Source organism: Spermophilus citellus, assembly GCF_964194105.1.
Source record: "Spermophilus citellus genome assembly, chromosome: 3".
Lineage (NCBI taxonomy): Eukaryota > Metazoa > Chordata > Mammalia > Rodentia > Sciuridae > Spermophilus > Spermophilus citellus.
Window position 1 is genome coordinate 56,968,832 of NC_138184.1, and position 24,762 is coordinate 56,993,593.

A 24,762-nucleotide genomic window follows, 5' to 3' on the forward strand; every position below is an offset into this window, starting at 1 on the left:
ACTTTGGGGCTGTTATGAATAATCTCGTGCAGACATTCTGGCACAAGTTTTTTGTAACCAAATAGTATGTCTCTCCCATATGCATCTCGGGGGTAGAATCGGATCCTATGATGCCTCTGTGTATGACTATTTGAAGAACTGTCAGGGTCTGTCTTCCAAAGTGGTCACTCCATTTGACGTTCCCATGGACCACGCATGAACGCTGCAATTTCTTCACATCCCCGCCAACGCCTGTTACTGCCACCCTGTAATCTTGTCTGGTGTTGTCAACTTAGTGGATGCAAAATGGGATCTTATTGTGCTTCCTTTCTTAACTTTAGATCCGGGTAATTTCTACTCATGTTCAAGCTGCGGAGTAAAGATGGCTCTCATAAGGGAGGTTTACCCGGACCCTCCCACCCCCAGACTGGGCAAGGGCTCCTCTCAGAAAACCTATCATCTCTGTAAAGTAAATAGCTTTGTTCAAGCTAAATAGAAACCACTCCATCTCCTTATTCCTCACCTCACCCCAGCATCAGCCACTGGGTAAAGCATACAGTTGCTGACTGTCAAAAAATGTGTTAAGTGAATGACATTAAACACAGGGAAAAGGTGTGAACTCCAAATCACCTGTTTCAGAATTGACATGAGTACCTACCTCTTCAATCTCCCTCATTTTTAAATATTCCTACAGGTCAAATTGTTGAGGAATATTTCCATATACCCAGCAAGGCAGAAAAGGGGCTCTGCCAAATAATCTCTTCCTGAATTTTACTGCAGCTGAACACCTCAGTGTTTGTTAAGGAAAAGACTGTGGACAAGCTCCATGACCACAAGGAAAATCAAAAGGACTTTGTAGATAGTTCTTTCTTTAGTCAAACAGTAAACAAACAAAAAATAATGAATGCTTTTAAGAAATAAAGAAATTGGCTGGGCACGGTGGTGCACACCTTTAATCCCAACAGCTCAGGAGGCTGAGGCAGGAGGATGGTGAGTTCAAAGCCAGCCTCAGCAACTTAAGGAAGAACTAAGCAACTTAGGGAGACCCTGTCTCTAAATAAATAAATGAATGAATGAATAAAAATTTAAATTAAATTAAAAAATGAAGAGGGCTGGGGATGTAGCTCAGTGGTAAAATACCCCTAGGTTCCATCTCCAGAAGGAAGGAAGGAAGGAAGGAAGGAAGGAAGGAAGGAAGGAAGGACAAGCCAGACATAGTGGTCCATGCGTATAATTTCAGTGACTCAGGAGGCTGAGGCAGGAGGATCACAAGTTTGAGGCTAGTCAACGACCCAACCAACTTCGTGAGACCTTGTCTCAAAATAAATAAATAAATAAAAAGCACTGAGGATGTAGCTCAGAGGTTAAGCACCTGTAGTTTCAAGCCCTGGTACCAAAAAGAAAAAAAAAAGAAAGAAAAGAAAGAGAAAAAGAAAAAAAATTAAGTGAACTGGATTTTTGTCTGCTCTAGCTGCCAACTAGGCTCTCTCCTAGAGGTTTCAGTAAGTCTGGAACGGGGCCCTTGAATGTATGCTAGAATGCCTAGAGTTTCTAAGGCCATTAGTCCACAGGTTTCACTTTGAAAAAAAAAATTCCTGCTAGTTAATGTCTTCATTACTTAATATAAACAGATTAACATAGACGTTTAAAGGTCGGACTCTGAACTCAGAAGCAGATTTAAATCCCTGGCTCAATAATCATGAGCTATGCACCTTAGGAAGGATTACCTGACTCTTGTACGTCTCGGTTTCCTCATCTGCAAAGGGAAAGTGCTGTTAAGTTACTACATTATCAGGTTCATCCTGGGCATTAAATTCAATCATGTATTCAAAGCCCAAGTGTTTGCTGCATAAGAAATGTTCCAATATGTTAGTTGTCATTATCATTATTACTTAATCATGACCATTGCTATCTAAATTGGAAGAAAATGTGTACAACAATCTGTTTGAAAGAGATCAAAATTTGCTTAGTAAAAAAAAAAAATTCTAAGGATAAGTTGTGAATTTTCAGGTGCATAATTTTCCAAGTGATGCTTTATTGATATAAATAAGCCTCCTTCATGTTTTTTTGTCCAGGTGCCTCCCTTCTGGTCCTTTCTGGAGAACTGGTTTCTAGACTGAGTTCCAGTTGACCACTTTGTTCTAGTTCACACCATGAACTATTGGATGTCACCTTCCTTGGGTGACCTTGGCTAAGCAGAAAGCATCACCCCAGCATCTTATTTTTCTCTACCAAGCAATCTATTAAGGCAGAGTGCTGTCCTGATATAACTTTCTTTTAAAAGTAGAAGTTTTAAAGGCCCAATCAAATTAGGACCATCAGACTATCAGTCATCCTGATAGACAGACTGGAGAATGCTCATTCACATTGGGGGCTGGGCTGTAGCTCAGTGGCAGAGCACTTGCCTAGCATGTGTGAGGCACTGGGTTCCATCCTCAGCACCATGTATAAACAAATAAAACAAAGGTCCATCGATAACTAAAATTAAAAAAAAAAGAATGCTTATTTACTTCTCCAAATACTGAGTGCCCAACAGAGGCTGGATTTGGGGGATACCGAGAAGAAAACCAAGATGCCCCACTATCGTGGTGATAAGAGACGCATTCATGACCAGTCATTGCCTGGTGATGACTGCTGCAAATAAGATTAAACAGTGTGAAGTGGTGGAAGATGTCTAAAGCAAAAGAGCTACTTTTATTATTATTATTATTATTATTATTATCATCATCATCATCATCATCATCATTATTATTTGGTCCTGGGGATTGAATCCAGGGGCACTTAACCACTGAGCCACATCCCCAGCTCTTTTTAAAAAAATTTTTTTAGTTGTAGATGGACACAATACCTCTATTTTATTATTTTATTTATTTATGTGGTGCTGAGGATTGAACCCAGTGCCCCACATTTGCAAGGCAAGCGTCCTACCACTGAGCCACCACCCCGGTCCCCCCAGCTCTTTTTATGTTTTATTTTGACATGAAGTCTCACTACATTGCTTAGGGCCTCACCAAATGATTGAGGCTGACCTCAAATCTGCAATCCTCCTGCCCCAGCCTCCCGAGTGGCTGGGATGACAGGCATGCGCTCCCTCAACCAGCCAAAGGAACTGCTTTTGATTAATGCTCAGCCAAATCCTCTCCCAGGAGGGTGTTCAAGCTGATGATGCCTGAATACCAAGGAGACAGCCCTGGGAAAGATCAGGGGCAGAGTAATTTAGGGAAAGAGAGCTGTCCATGACCAGACACTCAGGACCACGCTTGGCATAACTGAGAAACCCCAAAAGGTGGGGCGGGGGGTCATGGAGGTTGCAACAAGGTGACAGTTCAAAGCAGAAGAGGAAGGAGCCGGGGGACATAGCCAAGGTCAAGGACACCAGACCTGGGAGCCCTTAAAGAGCCTCTTCCTCTGTCCGGCCATGTAGGTTGCACCAGGTGACCTTCGAGGTGCCCACCTGCGAGGGCAAGGAGCGCCAGAAGCTGGCTCTGATCGGCGACTCCTCGTCCTCGGCGGAGTTCTTCGTCACGGTCGCCGTCTTCGCCTTCCTCTACTCTCTGGCCGCCACCGTGGTTTACATTTTCTTCCAGAACAAGTACCGAGAAAACAACCGGGGCCCGTTGATCGTGAGTGGTTTTCTCTTTTCACAGAACTTTGTCCTCTCGCGCTTCTTTGACAAAGGCTGCAAAGTGTCCCAGGGACCTAAGCCCTGGGGGCAGGGATGTGAAAGGAAATCATTTTTCTTTTTTCATCCAAACCTCTTGGACGGGGACAAGTGTGTGATGCCTGTCCCTCTCCTGAGCCCCCCACCCCCTGCCTTTGGAAATAATGTCCAAGACCAGCCGGAAACCCTTCTGAAATAAGTGGGTGGAAATCTCCTGAGAGAGAGGAAGGAGTCGTGACGCTTGCTTTGGATTCACTTATGATTCCAGAATTCTGGACTTGGTCCTTTCGATCACGAGTTATTTAGACAGTATGATTTGTGCCTATTCAAAATGTGTTATTTCCTCAGTGCATGATAGTCTGGGCACAGTGCGACTTACTTTAAGATGAAGTTGGTTCCCTCTCTCTCTCTCTCATCAATCACTCTATCCACCCCCACTTTCCTTTGCTTTGTAGAATGGGCCAAGGACTCCTACAGGTGAAATCAATATAAACCAGCCTATCCAAACATGGGCATGCATCTAATCTAGAAGGATCCAGAAATTCTGACGGGCACATGGTCATGGGTAATTTTAAGGAAATAAATTTCGAATTTCCCCACAGGGTACCGTGGCCCAGGCCTGTAATCTCAGCAGCTTGGGAGGCTGAGGCAGGAGGATTGAGAGTGCAAAGCCAGCCTCAGCAATTTATGGAGGCCCTAAGTAACTCAGCAAGACCCTGTCTCTAAATAAAATATAAAAAAGGGCTGCAGATGTGGTTTAGCAGTTAAGTGCCACTGAGTTCAATCCCTGGTGCCAAAAAAAAAAAAAAAATCACATTTCCCAATCTTTACATATATATTTGCATAAAATCTGTCTTCCTGAGAATGCCCTGACTCTGAAGATATATTGCTATCTTTTTTTTTTATCACATTTAGCTTTCAAAAACTAACTGTAACAAAACACTTGAGGTAATTACCATATAAAGAGAAAAAGGTTTATTTTGACTCACAGTTTTAGAGATTCCAGCCCCAGGTGGGGACACCAAATAGTGAAAGTACGTGACAGAAAATTGCTCATGTCAAGGTCAGGAAGGAAAAGAGAGCAACAGAGGAGGGGTTCAGAGGCCAACAATCCCTTGATCTAATGAATCCCCCAAGATCCCACCTCCCCCAGGTTTCACCCCGCCCCCAGCACCACCCTGGAGACCATACTTGGAACATATTGGCCTTTGAGGAACATTAACTATCCAAATTATAATGATCATCTACTCCCATTTTAAAGAAAAGCATCCTTCCATACCATCCCAAAACTTACCACTCAATAGATTTACATGATACAACACACTTGAGGCACTAAAAAAAAGAATCATTTGAAATATTGGTACTCTGTTGAAAAAGTGAGGAGCCTTATGCCTGGCTAATATAGTTTTTTTGGACCTAAGGAGATTTCCTATGTTTTGCTTTCAATAAAATTAAAAGTCCTCATCAGTTGATACAGCATTAAAAAAATAATTTTTGATGTATAAAGAGAAAGCTAAAATAATTCTTAAAAATTAAAAATAAACTAAAATAAATTTTGATGATAGATAACCATGTAATCAGGGCACATAAATTAAATATAAGGAAATTAATGATATTGCTATAACAAAAGTCCATCTATTCCCATCTACTCTTTTAAGCAAACTTTCTCAGCATATGCAGCTATAACATAAAAAATGACAATCAAATCTATGCTGAATCATGTCCCATTCTAGAAAGTGATGATATTTGCCCTCCCAAATATTTATAAATTGAAGAAAAAAAGCAGCCCATCCATCTAAGAAATATCAATTTTCAATGAAATTTTTACTTTTAACTTTCAATAATTATTTAAAGATTACTTATAAAATTTATAATACATTTTTGTTGTTTTGGAAAATTTTGCATTAATAATTCTTGTAATGATCGACCAATCAAAAGGGTGTAATACTTAAGCCCTTAGGATCATAGGTAATTAAAAAGTAATTTAAATTCATATACATATTTTTGTTGCATAGAAATATAAAATTAAGAAACACACAATATAATAAAAATATAAATAAACAAATATAAACTTCTTTCAAAAATGCTGTATCTGTAATTCTGTGAGGGAGGTATACGGAAATATAAGTTCAAAGAGAACAAAAGAAGCAAATTTTCCAACTGTTGAAGAATTTATATATCAATTTTAATGGATGATCAAAAATATCAAGTAAATATTGTGTTGTTTAAAAATTGAGATAACAGCTATACTTTTAAATGTCAATACTGAGACCATGCCAGAAATTACAATATCCTCAACTATTAAAACTTTCACGAAAAACAAAATTAAGTGCTGACTTTACCCAAATACTCACACAGTTTTTGGAAATTCTTTTAGGGAGCATGCAAGTAAAATAAATTTTATAAACCTCTGACCTACACGTTATGGAGAACTGAACCTTGAAATAATCATAGAAGGATAACTGGGAGAAAGGTGTGTTTTTACAATTCTGCTTAAGTTGGAAGGAACTAGATAAAAGTTCAGATTTGCAGCACTTTAATTGGTTAACTTAGAGAATATGGAGTAACAAAGAAGAACTTAAACATTTGGGCAGGGGTCCCTTTTTTTCATCCTAGATTGGAGCCAGTGGTCTTAAAAAAAAAGAAAAAATGCTTTAACAGAGTCACCTAAGTGGTCTCATTTCTCCCAAGATGCAGGTAGGTAGGTAGGTACATAGAAAAAAAGAGATAGCCATGCATAGACCATGACCCCAGCAGCATCCACTCATTTCCTGGGGACATGGAAACATTCTCAGAGAATTCTCAAGTCCAGGGAAATGCTCTGACTTCTAGAAAGAGGAAGCTGGCCCAGCTAGTTGGCCCATAAATGGGAAAAGATCTATTTTTATTCTGTAAAACCCCATTTGGCCTCTATGGAATCATCTTGTAAAGGCATGCTCTTCTGTCTCTGTGTAAATAGTCTTTCCCACCCAGCAGGATCTAATGAAATCCTGAGTTGTGTAATACATGCCTGGAAGGGAGGGACCGAGGTGAGGATGATTCTAGTAATAAAAAAAGGAAAGTCTCCAAGATGAAACTTCTGCGATATTAAAAAATTGATGTGCTCATTACTTAGCAGATAAAAGTTAATTTAAGCCTGAGTCCAACAAGTCACAAGGCAGGCTGCGTGTACATCTGTAGGGATGTGCCCTGTCAGTCCCAATCCCACCATGACAGGCTGTGATTGGGGAACTAACAATGCATATTTATACCTTTCATGACAAGCAGCAAATTCACAGTGTGAGGGGATACCTAAAGGGTGTCTCGTGCTTAAAACTTTAGACAAAAGAAGCCTTTGTTCAGATATTAACAATACTTGTATTTTAACCCAATACCATTTATTCTGAAAGTTGGCTACTGTTCCTAACTTGAGCAGCTTTGTTCTGATGACCACATATTTTTCTTGTTGTTGTTCCTTTTTGACAACACATATACTTCTTTAAAATATTCTAGGCCGGGCACGGTGGTGCATGCCTGCAATCCCAGCAGCTTGGGAGACTGAGGCAGGAGGATCATGAGTTCAAAGCCAGCCTGAACAAATCAGTGAACCCACTGAGCAACTCAGCGAGACCCTGTCTCTAAATAAAATACAAAATAAGGGGGCTGGGGATGTGGCTCAAGCGGTAGCGCGCTCGCCTGGCATGCGTGCGACCGGGGTTCGATCCTCAGCACCACATACCAACAAAGATGTTGTGTCCGCTGAGAACTGAAAAATAAATATTAGAAATTCTCTCTCTCCTCTCTCACTCTCTCTTTAAAAAAAAAAAAAATACAAAATAAGGCTGGAGAACTGGCTCAGCGGTCAAGGGCCCCTGAGTTCCATCCCCAGTACACACACCCTTTAAAAAAAAATTCTGTAATTTGGGATTCTCCAAGTCCAATTTTTAGTCTGAAACAACAAAGTTGCCATATTAGACTAAGATAAACTAATTCAATCAGTTTTAAGAAATTAGGTATCCAAAGGCCAACTATGTGTATGATCTGCTGATGCTAACATATAATAAGGGGGGAGGGAATGATAGAAGTTCATTGAATTAGACAAAGGGGAATGAAGGGAAGGGAGGGGGGATGGGAATAGGAAAGACAGGAGAATTAATCAGACATAATTTTCTTATGTTCATATGTGAATACACCACAGTGAAACTCCACATCATGTACAGCCACAAAAGGGGGATCCTTATTAAAATGAGCTATACTCCATGTGTGTATAATATGTCCAAATATACTCCACTATTATGTATATCTAAAGGCAAAAAATAAAATAAATTTAAGAGAATATTATGATCCATTCATATTTAAAAATTAAAGAAAAAGAAAGAAATTAGGTATCCTTCCAAAAATTAACCAATTCCCATTTTGATTTATAGCCGCTAAAACAAGAAACTATACATCACATACAAATAAGACTAATGACAGCTGTGATAATAATAATAACTAATATTAGAATATCAGCTGTTAATGCTTGGGCTTCTACTATGTGTTGAGCTGATTTAATAAAACCTGAGTTTGTATTATTTTCTGCATTTGTAGATGAGGAAAAGGAAGCTTAGAAAAAAATGCCAGCTCTCATAGGTCACATCACTTAAATAGGCAGAGGGCAGTGTTTGGACCCAAATCCAGGGCCCAAAACTCCTGGGTGTCAGAGGGTCCCAAATCCTATGGATAGTGTGCTACAGAAGTTAGAGGGGTGAAGGAACGTAAGGCGAATGGGTTTGTACACAGGGACATTTTCTTACTCTGGGAATAGATAACTTGCACCCCATGTCACCTGGGGTCTTCTGCTCATTTGACAGTCACAGAAGGCTTTTAATTTGCCATCAAAATCCATTTGGAGTTACAGAAAGACTGTCATGAGTCTATGATGCTTGAACAGTAAGAAGGTTCTGCTTGAATGGCAGATAGAAGATGCAAAGAGAGAAAAACAGGCTTTAAAAATGGCCAAGATCAATGTATATTATGAATCAGAGATGACCAGGATTGGTTCCTAAATGTTTATATGCAGCTGTCAGCAATTTCAAACAAACTGAGGCTAAGCTTATCCGTTGCCAAAGAAAAAGAAAATTATCTACGGAATTCATACAGAATTACCCACCTTGAAGTAAAAATGAGAATTGGAATGTCTTTCCAAGCAACATTAATTGTTAATGATACTAAATGACACAGTAGCAAGAAAAAAACCAGGGCAAAGGAATCAGCCCGCTACTGTACATCACCACGGTGAAGTGCCTTCTGGTACAGATGAATGGCTGTCAGCTCTCAGAAAGCAGAAGTGGCCACCTGAATGGTTCATGATTGCGGAATTGAAATGCCACGTCTGGTTATATCATTTTGTCATGTTCCTTAGCGTATAGTTTTAAAGCCCATCTCTGGCCTAGATTTCTGTGACAGGATATTCTGAGCCACCTTCAGATCCCATGTCAAACAGTGAGGCTGTGGGTTTTCCTCATGTTAATGTAAAGGAGGTTTAAAAGAGTAACTGACCTTACAAAGCTGGCCGGATGTTCTGAGTTTTGAGCATCCACTCAACCCCATTCCATCCATGAATTCGTGTGGTATGAAAGTATGGTTTAAAATAAACAGTCTAATAATCAGAGAAGTGGACAATATGCATCTTAAGAGTCTGTGGGAGTGAAAAGACCAGGTTACTCAAAATCTCTTTTTGTCATCAAGGAGACCAGGTTGACCACAAGGCATTTATGGGACTAGAACCATTTACCCATTGCAGACTCACCTGGGTATCACGGCTCACATCTGTTTTATGCCCACTGCCTTCCAAATATTTTCAAATTTCCCCATTTAGCCTCAAGACAATCCAGAGAGACAAACAGAGCGATGAGAACTGGCCCCATTCTACCGATTCAAATTGATTCCTTTTTATTGAGCACCAGGCATTGCAAAAATGAGTCCGTGGGCGATGAGAAACCTAGCCAATGTCAGAAGAAGTTAACCGCAAAACAATGGCGTTCTTGATTTAGTTGTGCTGTCAGGACCTATTACTTAACAGTTGGAAGCTTGTTATTTCTACTGCATCAAGAACAATAACGTCCATATCACATGAGTGCTATAAGGACAGAGAGTTCTTGCCCTCAAAGGGCTTTGCCCAGTGAAAGACTCACCGCCAGTGATCCGTCAATGTATCTGATGGTAATGTTATTATTGTCATTAATTTTAATAATTCTCCTGACCATTACTAGGTAGTGCCCTAGTCCTACAAAGGGAAATGGCCGGCATCTTCCTTTAATTGATCACAGCCCTTACCGTCCTGCTTCCCTCTGGTCCCTCCACCCCAAGCATCTTCTCCTACCCCCAGTCCCTGAGGCTAGAGCTCGACTCAGAACTGCTTCCCAGATCACCACGGCTAGAGCAAGGCTGCAAGTCACTTTTCTGTTCCGTGTATACCACTCACTGTGTTCTCTGTCTGGAAGGTAGATTCTTTCTTAACCTCCCCAGTAGAAAACCAGGCTCCTCGTTGTCAAGCACGGGTAGAGGCCATCACTAAGGTAGGAGAAGAGGAAGCAGGTCAGCTCTGAATGTTCCAAGAATCCAAGGCTATTTCCCATCAGCAACACCTTTACTTGGGTGTGATCACAGATGGAAATGAAATTTTGCACTCCCTGAGCTACTTAGAAGTTATTAGGAAGTCTCCTCTCTCTCTCTCTCTCTCTCTCTCTCTCTCTCTCTCTCTCTCTCTCTCTCTTTCTGTGTGTATGTGTGTGTGTGTGTGTGAGAGAGAGAGAGAGAGAGTGTGAGTGATCATATCAGTTCCACTTCATGTCCAGGTGCATTTCATTATAATAGGCCATAGGTATCTTCAATGGGTGCGCCATATGTATATGAATTAAGAGCATGCGGTGTGGTAAGGAAAATCATTGGAAATTCCTGGCAAATAGTCTGCAAGAGGAATGTAGATGGGCTTTGGTAAGTCGGAGGAGGAAGTGTATGTTTTAATCAGATTTTTTTGTTGCTGTGACCAAAAGACCTCATATAAAGAAAGAAACATTTATTTTGGCTCATGGCTTCAGAGGTTCAGTCCTTGGTGGGCCAACTCCAGAGCTCTGGGCCCAAGGTGAGGTGGAAGGACATGGCGGGGAAAAGCAGCTCAGGACATAGTACCAGGAAGCAGAGAGAGCTCTTCTCATCAGGGACAAAACATAAACCCCCAAAGCATGTCCCCAGTGACCCACCTCCTCTAGCCACATGCTACCTACCAGCCTACAGTTGCCACCCAATGAATCCATATCTGTGGATTAATCCAGTGATTAGGTCACACCTCTCATAAACCAATCATTTCACCTCTGAACCTCCTGGCATTGTCTCATACACGAGCTTTTGGGGGACACCTCACATCTAAACCATAGTGTAACTCTGCTTACAAGTGAATACACTCCGTGGCATGAACTTACTTAAAAGATAATTCCAGACAGGCAGGATAGGGCATGCCTATAATCCCAGCAGCTCTGGAGGCTGAGGCAGGAAGATCACGAGTTCAAAGCCAGCCTCAGCAAAAGCAAGGCACTGAGCACCTCAGTGAGACCTTGTCTCTAAATAAAATATAAAAAAGGGGCTGGTCAAGGGCCCTGAGATCAATCCCTAGCACCACCCTCCCCACCAAAAAAAAAAAAAAGTAAAAGATAATGCCCAAGCATTTGGAGGCTGGCACATTTTCTGAGCATATCATCTGTGTGTTCTATCAAAGTTTATATTTGCAACTCTTTTTCAGGTTTCTTCATGATTAGTGAACTCTTCATTACAATTTAAATGAAAGTAATTTAAATGAATTCCCACTGTATTTTGTACCATGTTTCTCTAATTAGCTAGTTAAATACAAAGATGAGCTGCAGCCCAACAGTTTTAATAAAGGCAATGAACCGTTTGAAGGATCAGTGTGGATCTTCCAGGGCCCTCGGCTCTCCTCCTCCTCTGTTGGAGCCTGTCCTGTAAAGGGCTCATGGAAAATGTCAGTTGCAGCTCCATCCATTTCTGTCAGATTTTTTTTCTCCTTTCAGGGACTCACCATTCAATTAGAAAATCAGAACCCAGCAGGAAGGTGGCCAAACCCCAAATGTGTTTTCCTTGTACGTTTTCTATTTTCATTTAAAACAGAATGACATGTGAAATGTGTCCACTCTCTGGCCCAGTGCACCAGAGGGAATTGTTCCCGCTCCCAATTAGACCACTGGTGCTTAACTCATAGGGAGAAGGATGGTGGCAATTTTGCTTCTGACACCCCCACCCCATCCTAGTCCAAGGGTGCTGCTATAACAAAAGGCCTGAGACAGGAAATGTAGAAAGCAGAAATTTATTTCTCACAGTTCTGAAGGCTGGTAAGTCCAAGACTGAAGGTTCCAGCATGTTTGCTGTCTGGCAAGAACCACTCTCTGCTTAGAGATGGCACCTTGTGGCCACATCCCCTGGAGGGGAAAAACACTATGTCCTCATGTTAGAGAGGCTGGCCAAACACTGTGTGAAGCCTCTTTTGTAAGGGGTTTAATCTCACTGATAAAGGAATCATCCTCATGGATAATCACCTCTTAAAGGCCCACCTCTTCCATCACTTTGGCAACACAAGCATTTTGAAAGGGACAAATCTAAACCACAAAATTGTGCCCACCCCTAACGTGACAATGTCAGAAGGTGAACCTTTAAGAGATTGGGCCCTGGGCTGGGGTTGTGGCTCACTGGTAGAGCGCTCGCCTCACATGCGTGAGACATTGCTTTCAATCCTCAGCACCACATAAAAATAAAGATATTTTTTAAAAAAGCCAATGAAACCTTAAAAAAAAAGAGAGAGAGAGAGAAAGAAAGAGAGAGAAAGATTGGGCCCTGAAGGTTCCTCCTTTACCAATGGGATTCGGGCCTTTATAAAACAGGCTTTATACGGTGTTTGGTTTGCTTTCCCTTCTGCCTTCTACCATGTAAGGAATGGTATACTCCCTTCCCCTTGATGCAGGACATGGTACCATCTTGGAAGGAGAGAACAGACATCATGAGACAACAAAACATATTGGCATTTTGATCACAGACTTCCTGGATTCCAGAACTATGGGAAAATTAATTTGTAATCTTAATTTGTAATCATTTATATGACCCAATCTGAAGTGTTTTCTTAGAAGAGTCACACAGATGAACTAAGGCACACACTCCTGTGGTAGGACACTTGGCAATGTCCAGAGACATTTTTCATTATCACTACTGAGGGGACATTGCAAGTAAGTACCAGGGTTGAGGTCAGAAATGCTGCTGAACACCCCACAGTGCACTGAACAACCAAAACAAAGAATTATCCAGCTCCAAATGTCAGTACTGCTGGGGTTGAGAAAGCCTGACTTGGAGCAATAAACACCAACCATTGAGCACCTACTGTATGCCTAGCACTGCACCAGGCACTTTTCAAATGTCTTCTGTTATGGTTTGGAGGTGAGGTGTCCCCCAAAACCTCATGTGTGAAACAATGAAGGTTTAGAGGAGAAATTATTGAGTTATGAGGGCCTTAACCCAATCAGTGAATTAATCCCCTGATGGGATTAACTGAGTGGTAACTGAAAGAGAATAGTGTGGCTAGAGGAGGTGGGCATTGGGGACAAGCCTTTGGGGTATCTGGAGAGGGCAGTCTCTCTCTGCTTCCTGATCACCATGTGAGCTGCTTCCCTCCACCACACTCTTCCTCCATGATGTCCTGCCTCCCCTTGAGCCCTGAGGAATGGAGCCTGCTGTCTATGGACGGAGACCTCTGAAACCCTGAGCCCCCAGATAAACTTTTCCTCCTCTACAGTTGTTGTGGTCAGGTCTTTTAGTCAGAACAGCGAAAAAGACTGACTAAAACATTTTCCTTACAAATCCTTAAGATAACTTTTAGAGCTTGGTATATTTTTAAATTCTATTATTGAGATATAAAAATGATGGCAAAGGAAAATGAAGAGCTTTGCCCCAGAGGCAAAAGCTTTTTATCACCTCTGACTTCAGCTGAAAAGTTGCTTCTTAATCAGAGGAACATGTGGTAAAGATTTTCTCCCAATATCCAGGATATATAAAGAACTCAAAAAATTTAACACCATAATAATAATAATAATAATAATAATAATCCAATCAATAAATGGGCTAAGGAACTGAACAGACACTTCACAGAAGAAGAAATACAATTGATCAACAAATATATGAAAAAGTGTTCAACATCTCTAACAATTAGAGAAATGCAAATCAAAAGATCTCATCTCACTCCTGTCAGAACAGCAATCATCAAGAATACAGACAATAATAAATGTTGGTGAGGATGTGGTGAAAAGGGTACACTCACACATTTCTTGTGGGACTGCAAATTGGTACAACCACTATGGAAAGCAGTATGGAGATTCCTCAGAAAACTTGGAATGGAACCACCCTTTGACCCAGCTATCCCACTCCTTGGTTTATACCCAAAGGACTTAAAATCAGCATACTACAGTGACACAGCCACATCAATGTTTATAGTAGCTCAATTCACAATAGCTAGACTATGGAACCAACCTAGGTGTCCTTCAGTAGATGAATGGATAAAGAAAATGTGGTATATATACTCAATGGAATAGTACTCAGCTTTAAAGAAGAGTGAAATTATGGCATTTGCCAGTAAATGGTTGGAATTGGAGAATATCATACTAAGCAAAATAAGTCAATCCCAAAAAACCAAAGGCCAAATATTTTCTCTAATATGTGGATGCTAATTCACAATAAGGCAGGGGGCAGTAGGGAAGAATAGCTTTATCTTAGGTAAAGGGAGGGGAGGGGATGTGGGGATAGGAAAGATAGTAGAATGAAACAGACATTATTACTGTATGTATCTATGTGACTGCATGACCAATAAGATTTTGCAACATGTACACTCAGAAAAATGAGAAGTTATATCCCATCTATGTGTGATATATCAAAGTGCATAAATGCATTCTACTGTCATGTATGACTAATTAAAACAAATTTTTAAAAAGTTGCTTCTTTGGCTCTGAATAATTCCACGTCTGGAGAACTCTCTGCCTCTACATTTGTTTGTTTGATCCATGAACCTCACTGCTAGCTGTTGGCTACTGCAATGCCTTCTGACCTCTTCTGCTCTCTCTGAGCTACCCCAGCACACACGCACTCAAGATCTTATCCCCCAATTGCAGCTGTGCAGCCTCTTTCCCAAAAGCTCCCCTGTGATCTACCTGACGTCCAAGAAGAACATGACGGCAAACTGCATTCCTCCACCAGTTTTAGATGATACCCATCAAAGAACTCTGCATGCTCCCGAAGGCTTTGGGATACTCTTATACTGCTGCAGACCCCATCTCCAGTTATGGAATTAGAGCCAGCTGAAGAGTTCCAAGCAACTTAGAGCACTGGTTACCCCAAGGGCTACCCCAAGTAGCCTCAGTGAGATGTTCTAAATGCTATAGAGTTAGGAAAGAAAGGAGCAAAATATTTCCCTACTTAATTTTTACACAAAGTTTTTTTGATAATTTGTTTTATATTGGGTTTTCCTTAAAGGACCCTCAGACACTTTTGGTTTTTAGTTTTTCAGTCAAGCAAAAGTTTATGTAGTTCTTCCTTTTTTAATTAATTTTTTAATTTGTTGTAATTAGTTATACATAACAGTAGAATGCATTTATGCACTTTGATATATCATACATACATGGGACATAATTTCTTATTTTTCTGAGTGCACATGTTATAGAACCATGCAGTCACATATACACATATAGTAATAATGCCTGTTTCATTCTACTATCTTTCCTACACCCACATCCCCTCCCCTCCCCTCCCATCACTTCCCTCTATCTAATCTGAGGTAACGCTTTTCTTCCCTAGTGCCTTCTACTTTATTGTGAATTAGCATCCTCATATTCGAGAAAACATTTGGTCTTTGGTTTTGTGGGATTGGCTTATTTCACTTAGCATGATATTCTCAACTCCAACCACTTACTGGCAAATGCCATAATTTCACTCTTCTTTAAAGATAGCAAGCTTTTCTTGAATTCAAGAGTAATGATCATGGTTCAGCTATTGTGAGTTGAGCTGCATAAACATTGCTGTGGCTGCATTACTGTAGTGTGCTGATTTTAAATCCTTTGGGTATAAACCAAGGAGTGGGATAGATGGGTCAAATGGTGGTTCCATCCCAGGTTTTCTGAGGAATCTCCAACTTCCTTTCCATAATGGTTGCACCCATTTGTATTCCCACCAGCAGTGTATAAGTGCACCCTTTCCTCACATCCTCTCCAACATTTATTGTTGTTTGTATTCTTGATAATTGCTATTCTGATGAGGGTGAGATGAAATCTTAGAGTAGTTTTGATTTGCATTTCTCTAATTGCTAAAGATGTTGAACAATAGCTAAACTATGGGACCAGCCTAGGTGCCTTTCAACAGATAAATGGATAAAGAAAATACACACACACACATACACACACACACAATGAAATATTACTTAGCCTTAAAGAAGAATGAAATTCTCTGTAAATGGATGGAGCTGGAGAATATCATGCTAAGTGAAATACGCTAATCCCTAAAACCAAAAGCAGAATGTTTTCTCTGATATTCAAATGCTAATTCACAATAAGAGGTGGGGGGTCTAGGGAAGAATAGAATTACTTTAGATTAGGTAGAGGGGAGTGAAGGGAGGGTAGGGGGTATGGGAGTAGGAAGGACCTTAAAATGAATTGGACATTATTACCCTCTGTACATATATGACGACATAATTCTATACCGTGTACAACCAGAAGAATGAAAAATTATACTCCATCTATATATGATGTATCAAAGTGCATTCTACTGTCATATATAACTAATTAGAACAATAATAACAAGGAGTAATGATCATGGATGTTTAGACACTGGGGCCCAGGCCTTATGCTAAGTACTAAGGACCTAAAGCTGAATGAAACCCAGCTTTATTCCTACTAATCTTGAGGAATAATTTGTCATCAGGAGACAATAAGAGGCAGTGGGTAGGACCCCAAGCTGTATACCCAAATTTCAGTGGGCCCAAATTTCAGTATCATCATTTACCATTTGTGTGACTTTGAGCAGGATCTGGGACCACACTGTAATTCCAATCCTTCACCTGTGAAGTGGAGACAACTTACAAGAGGATTGGTCAGATTAAATGAGTTATTACACACAAAGCCATTACAACTGGTGCTCGGCAGGGGCTCATTAAAGTGAGCCCTCATTTTTATTGGCCTTAGTATTAGCTACCCTGGTCTCGTACTGTGCTTTTTAAGCTGCTAGTATTCATTAGATCTCCACAGATGTTAGGGCTGAAAGACAGGTGGATGCAAACTCTATTGACTTTCTCTTCTTGAGAAATGCCGGGGAAGGCTTCTTATTGCTCTGTCAATATCAAACCCCGTTTTATATGATTTTTTTTCTATTCTTTGAGCTTTCAAACTTGGCATAGGCTTCTTTACAGGCAAATGCAATCCGCTCTAATATGGAACTTCACTCTGCCCCCCATCGCTCTGTTCCCCTCCTTTTGGCTAGCTCCCTCCCACCAGGGCACTCAGACCTCCTGCCTTAGGGGAGGAACAGAGCACAAATCCATTAAATCATCCAGGATCCAGGTAGCAAGAGCTTGCATCTGGATCAGCCGGCAATCTGAATATAGTAATGGCATAACATGAATTTGGAATTTGGAAAACCTGATTGAGACAATTAGCTGAGAGATGAGTCTCAGTCTTTCACCCCTCCTGCTATCATGGATTTTTAAAATTAGTGATATATCTCCCGACCCACACTCCCAAAGATAGCCAACTATACTTACTACTTGCTAAATTTGTTTTTTCTGAACCCAAAACAAGCCAACGCTCAGACACATAGGCTTAGGTTTATTGGGACTTCCAGAAGTTTAAAAATGTCTTGTTTTACTACCCACGGTTCATTAAAAATTCAAATAATTGGCACAAACTCCAGAGGTTGGGTTTCCTGCGGGCCCTTTAGCCTTTTCTCCCAGCGGGGGATCTTCATCTCCAGGGCTTATTAGCAGAATTCTTATCAAAGGAACACATTAGAGAATACCTTGAAATTTGTCCTGGGAACATGTAGGAACTCATTCAAGGTAAAAAGGCTTGAAGCCAGGTGTGGTGGTGCACTTCTGTGGCTCTTGAGGCTGAGACAGGAGGATCACAGGTTCAAAGCCAGCCTCAGCAACTTAGAGAGGGCCTACACAATTTAGTGAGAGCTTGTCTCTAAATTTAAAAAAAAAAAAAAGGGCTTGGGATGTGGCTCAGTGGTTGAGTGTCCCTGGGTTCAATCCCTGGTACCAATAAATACATACATACATACCAGCTGAATAGAAGGGAGAGATTTTCAGCTGGGGGAATAGATTCGGCAAAAATGTAATTGAACAGAGGACACTTCTGTGGCCTGAGAGCTTCCTGCTTTGAAGAAACTACCTTCTCCCACTGATATAGTCCTGCTGGGTTGTCTGTCATGACGCCTGACATCAGATAAGCAAGTGATTCAAGTGAAAGTGAAACTAACCAAAGTCTCCTCTTGGATTGATCCACAAATGGATTTCTTCTTCTTCTTGAGTTACTAAGCTAGGAGGAATACATGGGTCTAGGTGGTGGTGGCCACATGGCTCATGATATGAAAGGAATCATTTTAAAGAATAAAGTTAAGCAGAAATAAGCAAATCCTAGAGAGGAGAGTAGGAGAGAATCAGAGAGATAAATGGACAAAATTAAAAATTGAGCTGAATTCAGCCAATCCTGAAGCAGTAACTTTTAGACTTTCCAGTTATATGAGCGACTAAATTTCTTTTTGTGATCACTACTTTGTGGATTTCTGATACTTGCCAAAGATATTATCTTAAACTCTACAGTTTTTATTTCTTCTGTTAAAAAGTACTAAGAACCCAAAGATCAAAAGATTATTTATAGCCAGGCCCAGGGGCACACACCTGTAATCCCAGGAGCTGGGGAGGCTAAGGCAGAAAGATCACCAGTTTGAAGTCAGCCTCAGCAAAAGCGAGGTTCTAAGCAACTCAGTAAGACCCTGTCTCTAAACAAAATAGGGCTGGGGGTGTAGCTCAGTGGTTGAGTGCCCCTGAGCTTAATCCCCAGTACAAAAAAAAAAAAAAAAGATCATTTATGGGATTAAGTTTACAAATTTTTAAAGATTTTTCAAAATACATTTTTAGTTGTAGATGGACACAATACCTTTATTTTATTTATTGATTTGTTTGTTTGTTTGTTTATTTATATGTAGTGCTGAGGATCAAACTCAGTGCCTCACAAGGTCTAGGCAAGCACTTTACCACTGAGCTACAACCTCAGCCCTGAGTTAAAATGTTTTTGGAATGATAACTAGGTGCTAAGTACATAGAAGATGCTTATTTAATCATAGAACCAAGGAAAAATAAGGTAGAATAACTCTGGTTGTGCTTCTTAATTAGTTATTACTTAATCCCAGTTGTTTCCCTTTGGAATGCCTGCATAATGTTTCATTATATTCTGACAAATTAAATCATTTGAACATTTCTTACACTGGGCTTTTAATTTTACAAAGCGTTGAATTTTCCCATCTCATGAATCATGAGGCTTGCATTTAAATCTTTACACACATTTTGAGTCATTAACTTAGGAACTGAATCTCAGAAGTCGATTATCATACTTTGGAGATAGAAGTACATATTTTCAAGTCTACATAAAAACATAACCACAATAAATTACCTCGGATCTGAGTGAAACTTTTGCATTTCAACTGTTTACTCTACCCCAGACCAGGAGATCGTATGTTATTTTGGAAAGAGTCTCCCAAAAAGCTCTACAGAGAGAATTTGCTTTCCAGGGAGAAGAAAAAAAATATATATATATATATATATGAAAGTTTTGTTGTATTGAGGCTGCTCCTGAAATATTTACTTTGAAACTTGAGACATTAAGGGAACATCAAAAATTCAGTTCAAGCCGTGTTTAAGTATGCAGATGTCAGCCTTTAATTACCAAGGAGAAAGACCCAAGATGGCATTAATCTGCGTGGCGGCATATGCATAGATTCAGACCTGGGCTCTGTGTGCCCTTGGCTTTGGCATTACCTTCTCATTGAAACTCAGTAAGTGATGTTCAAGACGTTAGCATTTGACCATTCTGTCCAAGCATGGCAGAATCAAACACCCGACAATTCTATGTGAATTTTTTTTTCCTTAATAATGCAGTCCTTCATGAGTCTCGTCCTGGGGTGTCTCCAGGGCCGACCGTTCTGGCTGCGGCATCCCAGCAGATGGTCAGGGCGCAGTTGGATCAGCACAAGTGGCTCCAACTCTGCCTGCTGCAGTCACAACCGGGAGCTTCTGCATAAATCTGGTGGCTCCTTTCAAACCCCCAATTAAACCATCTCCCACAGCCTTCTTTGGCTTTCTTCTTCTTTTCCCCTCTCATAAATTGTTGAGTCAGAATTGCAAAAAAAAAAAAAAAAAAAAAAAAAGACCAAACCACGTGGAATCGGTGTCCCTGATTAGAAGAGACAGCCAGTGGGGAGCCCAATCTGGACTTCATGAAACCTTCTTGCACTGTTACGGGCAACAGGGGGTAGAGAGGTGGGGAGAGACTGTGGAAAAAAAAGAGAATTCATCCTATTGGGTCATATTTTGAGTCTCATGGAATAGTCTAACTCCTGATTTCCATTGTATCAATCCACCGCTCCAAAATACAGCTGTGTTGATCCAACTGGCCATGGCCATCTCTGACTGACAGAAATAACAACCCTTTGCTCACACCAACATCCAAAGCCCACCTAAACCATGACCCACTCCTCAGAGCCGTCTCCTACCATTCCCTAGATTCCAAGTCTTAGCCAAACTGAACCACTCATCATTCCCATCGTGTATAAACTCCTATTTGTGCATCATTACTGAGCGTCTACCGACCACCTGGAAGGGCCTTGGCACCTGCCCTTATTGCAGACAATCAAAATTTGATTCATTCTCAAAGACCCATCACAAATGCTACCTATTGCATTACCCGCCTGTTCATTCTCTACTTCCTTCCTGCCGAAGATTTGTGAACTGTCCTTCCTCTAAACTTCCATAGATCTGTATGCAAATTTTTCTTTGTGCAAAAAACAGTGATGACTAGTTAGATGTGGTGTTGTTTGATTCGCCCCCATTAGATATCAAATATCTGAAGGAGGACTATTTCTATTATAGCTGTCGTTCCCTCTTATGGTTGGGGTGTGAGGTGTCCCCCAAAAACTCACGTGTGAGACTCTGCAAGAAGGTTCAGAGGAGACATGACTGGGCTGTGAGAGCCTTACCCCAACCAGTGAATGGACCCCTGATGGGATTAACTGGGTGGTGGCTGGAGGCAGGTGGGTGTGGCTGGAGGAGGGGGCATTGGGGGCGTGGCTTTGGGGTCTCTATTTGTCTCTGGAGAGTGGAGTCTCTCTGCTTCCTGATCACCATGTGAGCTGCTTCCCTCCACCACACTCTTCCTCCATGATGTCCTGCCTCCCCTCGAGCCCCAAGAAATGGAGCCTGCTGTCTGTGGACTGGGACCTCTGAATTCATGAGCTCTCAAATCAACTTTTCCTCCTCTACAATGGTTCTGGTCAGGTCTTCAGTCCCAGTGGTGAAAAAGCTGACTGAGGTATTCCCCCAATACAGTATACAAATGAAAATAAGGACCTCCCAAGCTGAGCCTCAAAGATGGGTTCTAATTCTGAGTTGAATGATCATGGACTGCACACAAATTTGTTCAGTTCCTACTGTGTTCCAGGAACTGTGGTTAGCTCCAGTAGCACACAGCAAATGTATATTCCACGAGAAACACCGGCAAGAATATGCCTTATCCAGAATTTGGGTCTTTGGATAGTAGAGGTATCCACAGGGACTGCTTCATTTTAAACATTAGGGTTTTGATTAACAATAAGCATCAATGTTATTAAGACTGAGCTTGCTATTTCCAAAAGATGGACTAATCCTCCTCTGGTACAGCCTACAACATGCACTCAACAACGTATAGGGAATATGAAGTCCACCCAACAACAGAAGTTCATGGTTTTCCTGCCAAACTCCTATCTGATTTAGGTGGGGTTTTTGTTTGTTTGTTTGTTTGTTTTGTACCAGGGATTGGACCCAGGGGCACTTAACTACTGAGCACTTTTTCTATTTTATTTAGAGACAGGGTCTCACTGAGTTGCTTAGGGCCTCACTAAGCTGCTGAGACTGGCTTTGAACTCACGATCCTCCTGCCTCAGCCTCCTTAGCCACTGGGATCACAGGCATGTGCACCACCAAACACGATTTAATCATTTTGTGAAAGGGAAATGGCATCAATATGTGTTACATTCAGCAGCCATGCAGTCTTTATTCCTCTTTGAAAATATTAAATTTGGCCTTACTTCATATCTGACTATTTCAAAGAGGTATTTATAATTGTGCATCATCAAAATAAATTCAAATTCATAAAATTCTTCCTTTTTTTTTTTGGTACTGGGGATTGAACCCAGGAGCACTTAACCCCTGAGCCACATCCCCAGCACCCCCCCCCCTTTTTAATTTCTTTTTTTTTTTTGTAGTTAAACCCAATAAGTTTATTTTATTTATTTATTTATTTATTTATTTATTTATTTATTTATTTATTTATTTATTTACTTATTTTTACAAAGTGCTGAGGATCAAACCCAGGGCCCTGCACGTGTGAGGCGAGCGCTCTACCGCTCAGCCACAACCCCAGCCCCAGCCCCAGCCCTTTTTATTTTTGACTTTGAGACTGGGTCTCACTAAGTGCCTTAGGGCCTCACTAAGTGGCTGAGGCTGGCTTTGAGTCACTCACAATCCTCCTGCCTCAGCCTCCTGAGCACTGCAATCACAGGTGTGTGCCACCGTCCCCAGCTCAGATTAATAAACATCTGAAGCATCCCTGCAGCCACAAGTGACTGACACCTGTCTGTTTTCTGGTTATGGGAGGTTCCTTGGTAAATGTGTAATCAGAAAACAAAAGATTGACACTTGAATAAAGACCATCTTTTTAAAGATTCAGATATGAATTTTCCCCAAAGAAAAGTAGGTAACATTTCATATTTGAAATTCAAATAATTTCCAAATGCTTGTGAAAGGAGAGAAACTTGGTTTGTTCTGTAGCTAATAAAATTATGCTGATTCACCCAGACTTTATACTCCGGCTCATAAAATTGGTTTCATGAACAGCTTTGTGAAGTTAGTGCTATTAAATAAACAAATTTCTTAAAAAAAAAAAAAAAAAAAAGAAAAGAAAAGAAAAGAAAATTTGAAATTTTCCAGGAAGAAAAAATTTTCCTTGGACAAGAGGACCCCTCTCCAATCTATGATCCTAGGTCAATGTCACGCCTTCCTGTCCATTTCTCATCTTGGAGAATGGTCATCTTGAGAGCAGGACTGCTTTGGCATCCCTGAAGGACAGAGCACAGCACAAAGCGGGCATCCAGGCGGTGCCTATTAAAGGGATGAACTCTGTACCCCCACTTAACTTTCAGTTGAAAACCAGCAGACAGCTATGTGACCATTCCCTGGGCTGCCGTATGTCCAGAGACAGCAAACCAAGGGGTACCTTGCATTGCTTTCCGGTTGACTCTTTCTACTTACTGAACCCAATTGCTTTCATGTTCATCACAGTTCATTCCAAATATGATTTTTTGGTAAGGTCTCCTGATGACCTCTTCTGCTATAAGATTATTCACAGTCTTCTCTCCTGTCTTAAAGCAGTGTTCTTGCAACCAAAATCGCTGCCTGTGGATTTGAGTCAGGCATTACGCTAGGTGTAGTTACCTGAGCCTCTCCTGCTCTTTTGCCCTGTCTTTAACAGTTTAATCACACAGAAACCGAAACCCTTCCCTTCCCCAAAGCTCTTGAATTAGAGAGCAAGGTCGGAAATTAAATGCAATGCCTTCACTCATGTCTAAAATTACAGAATCTTTATTGGTTTGAGAAAGTGGGAAATAGGAACCCATTTTTCCCATCTAAAATGGAACAACAGCTAAGTAGGAGTGAAGAGATAGATTTAAATTAGAAAAGCTATATTAAATCAGCCAAAGTCAAAGCCGATTTCACTCCAGGCACCGTACGCATGAAAAGGTGTAATTATCAAAACTTGATATTCTGCCATCTTTATGCATAGTCACTTCACGAACTTAGACCTCCAGGAGCCTCCTGGAACTGCTTGCCCATTTTTAATAAGTATTGAGAAGGAGGTACTTCCTGAAGGAATTAAAGGAGGAAGGAGATTTTTCCTGCATGCAATTTTTTTTTCTATGCTTAGCAGCAACATTAAAACAAAGGAGTCGCTCTTGTGCTGGTTCTGCATGTGCTTTGAATGCTGCTAATAAAATGGACCTCTGACACATCAGAAAGAAAGGAAGGGTTGGTAGGTAGGGGGACAACAGATTCGTGGCTGGAGGTTCTTATTGATTGCAACTTCTAAATAACATCAGTGGGTCTCTGCACTCACTGAGAATATTTATCTTAAGGAAAGGAAGAGATTTCAGAGAATTCCCAAGAAGTGCAGTAATTGAAAGCCCAAAATCAGTTGGGTCACATTTCTATCAAGGAACATCATCGCAGGTAACACAGCACCATCTCAGCAAGGAGAGGGTTAGGTATTGGCTCAGATTCAGCAAGTAACTATCCCCAGCTATTCTGCATGACCGGCAGCCTCAGAACCCTGCTCTGAGTTTTCAGGATGTTCAAGAAGACTTAAGGAATGATGTCAAGATGGATTTTTGGATGCCATTGCTTCCCACTCCCCAAAATAGGAACCAATCCTATGAACCCACCAGTTCCATGATTTTTTTTTTTTTTTTGTATTGGGGATTGAACCCAGGAGTGCTTAACCACTGAACCACATCCCCAGCCCATTTTATATTTAAGACAGGGACAGGGTCTCACTAAGTTGCTTCGGGTCTTGCTAAGTTACTGAGGCTGGCTTTGAACTTACTATTCTCCTGTCTCCGCCTTCCAAGCTGCTGGGATTGCAGACATGCATCACTGCACCCAGCTAAATTCCATGATCCTTTAAGAATATAAACCACTGATGAAGGAATCAATAAGTACTATGAGCCGATTTTATATTATTACTTTCTCTGCCCTCTGTTTT

At 41.0% G+C, this 24,762-nt stretch overlaps 1 protein-coding gene across 2 annotated transcripts in view; it reads left to right on the forward strand.

The window, feature by feature from the left end:
- SYNPR (synaptoporin) overlaps positions 1-24,762 on the forward strand; it is a gene marked incomplete at both ends in the record, with an annotated part of 340,854 nt that overhangs the window by 280,266 nt on the left and 35,826 nt on the right. For both annotated transcript variants that reach the window (XM_081285129.1, XM_081285130.1), the window contains one exon: positions 3,404-3,602. In XM_081285129.1, the coding sequence (XP_081141255.1) occupies positions 3,404-3,602 (199 nt within the window). The remainder of the gene's footprint in view (positions 1-3,403; positions 3,603-24,762) is intronic.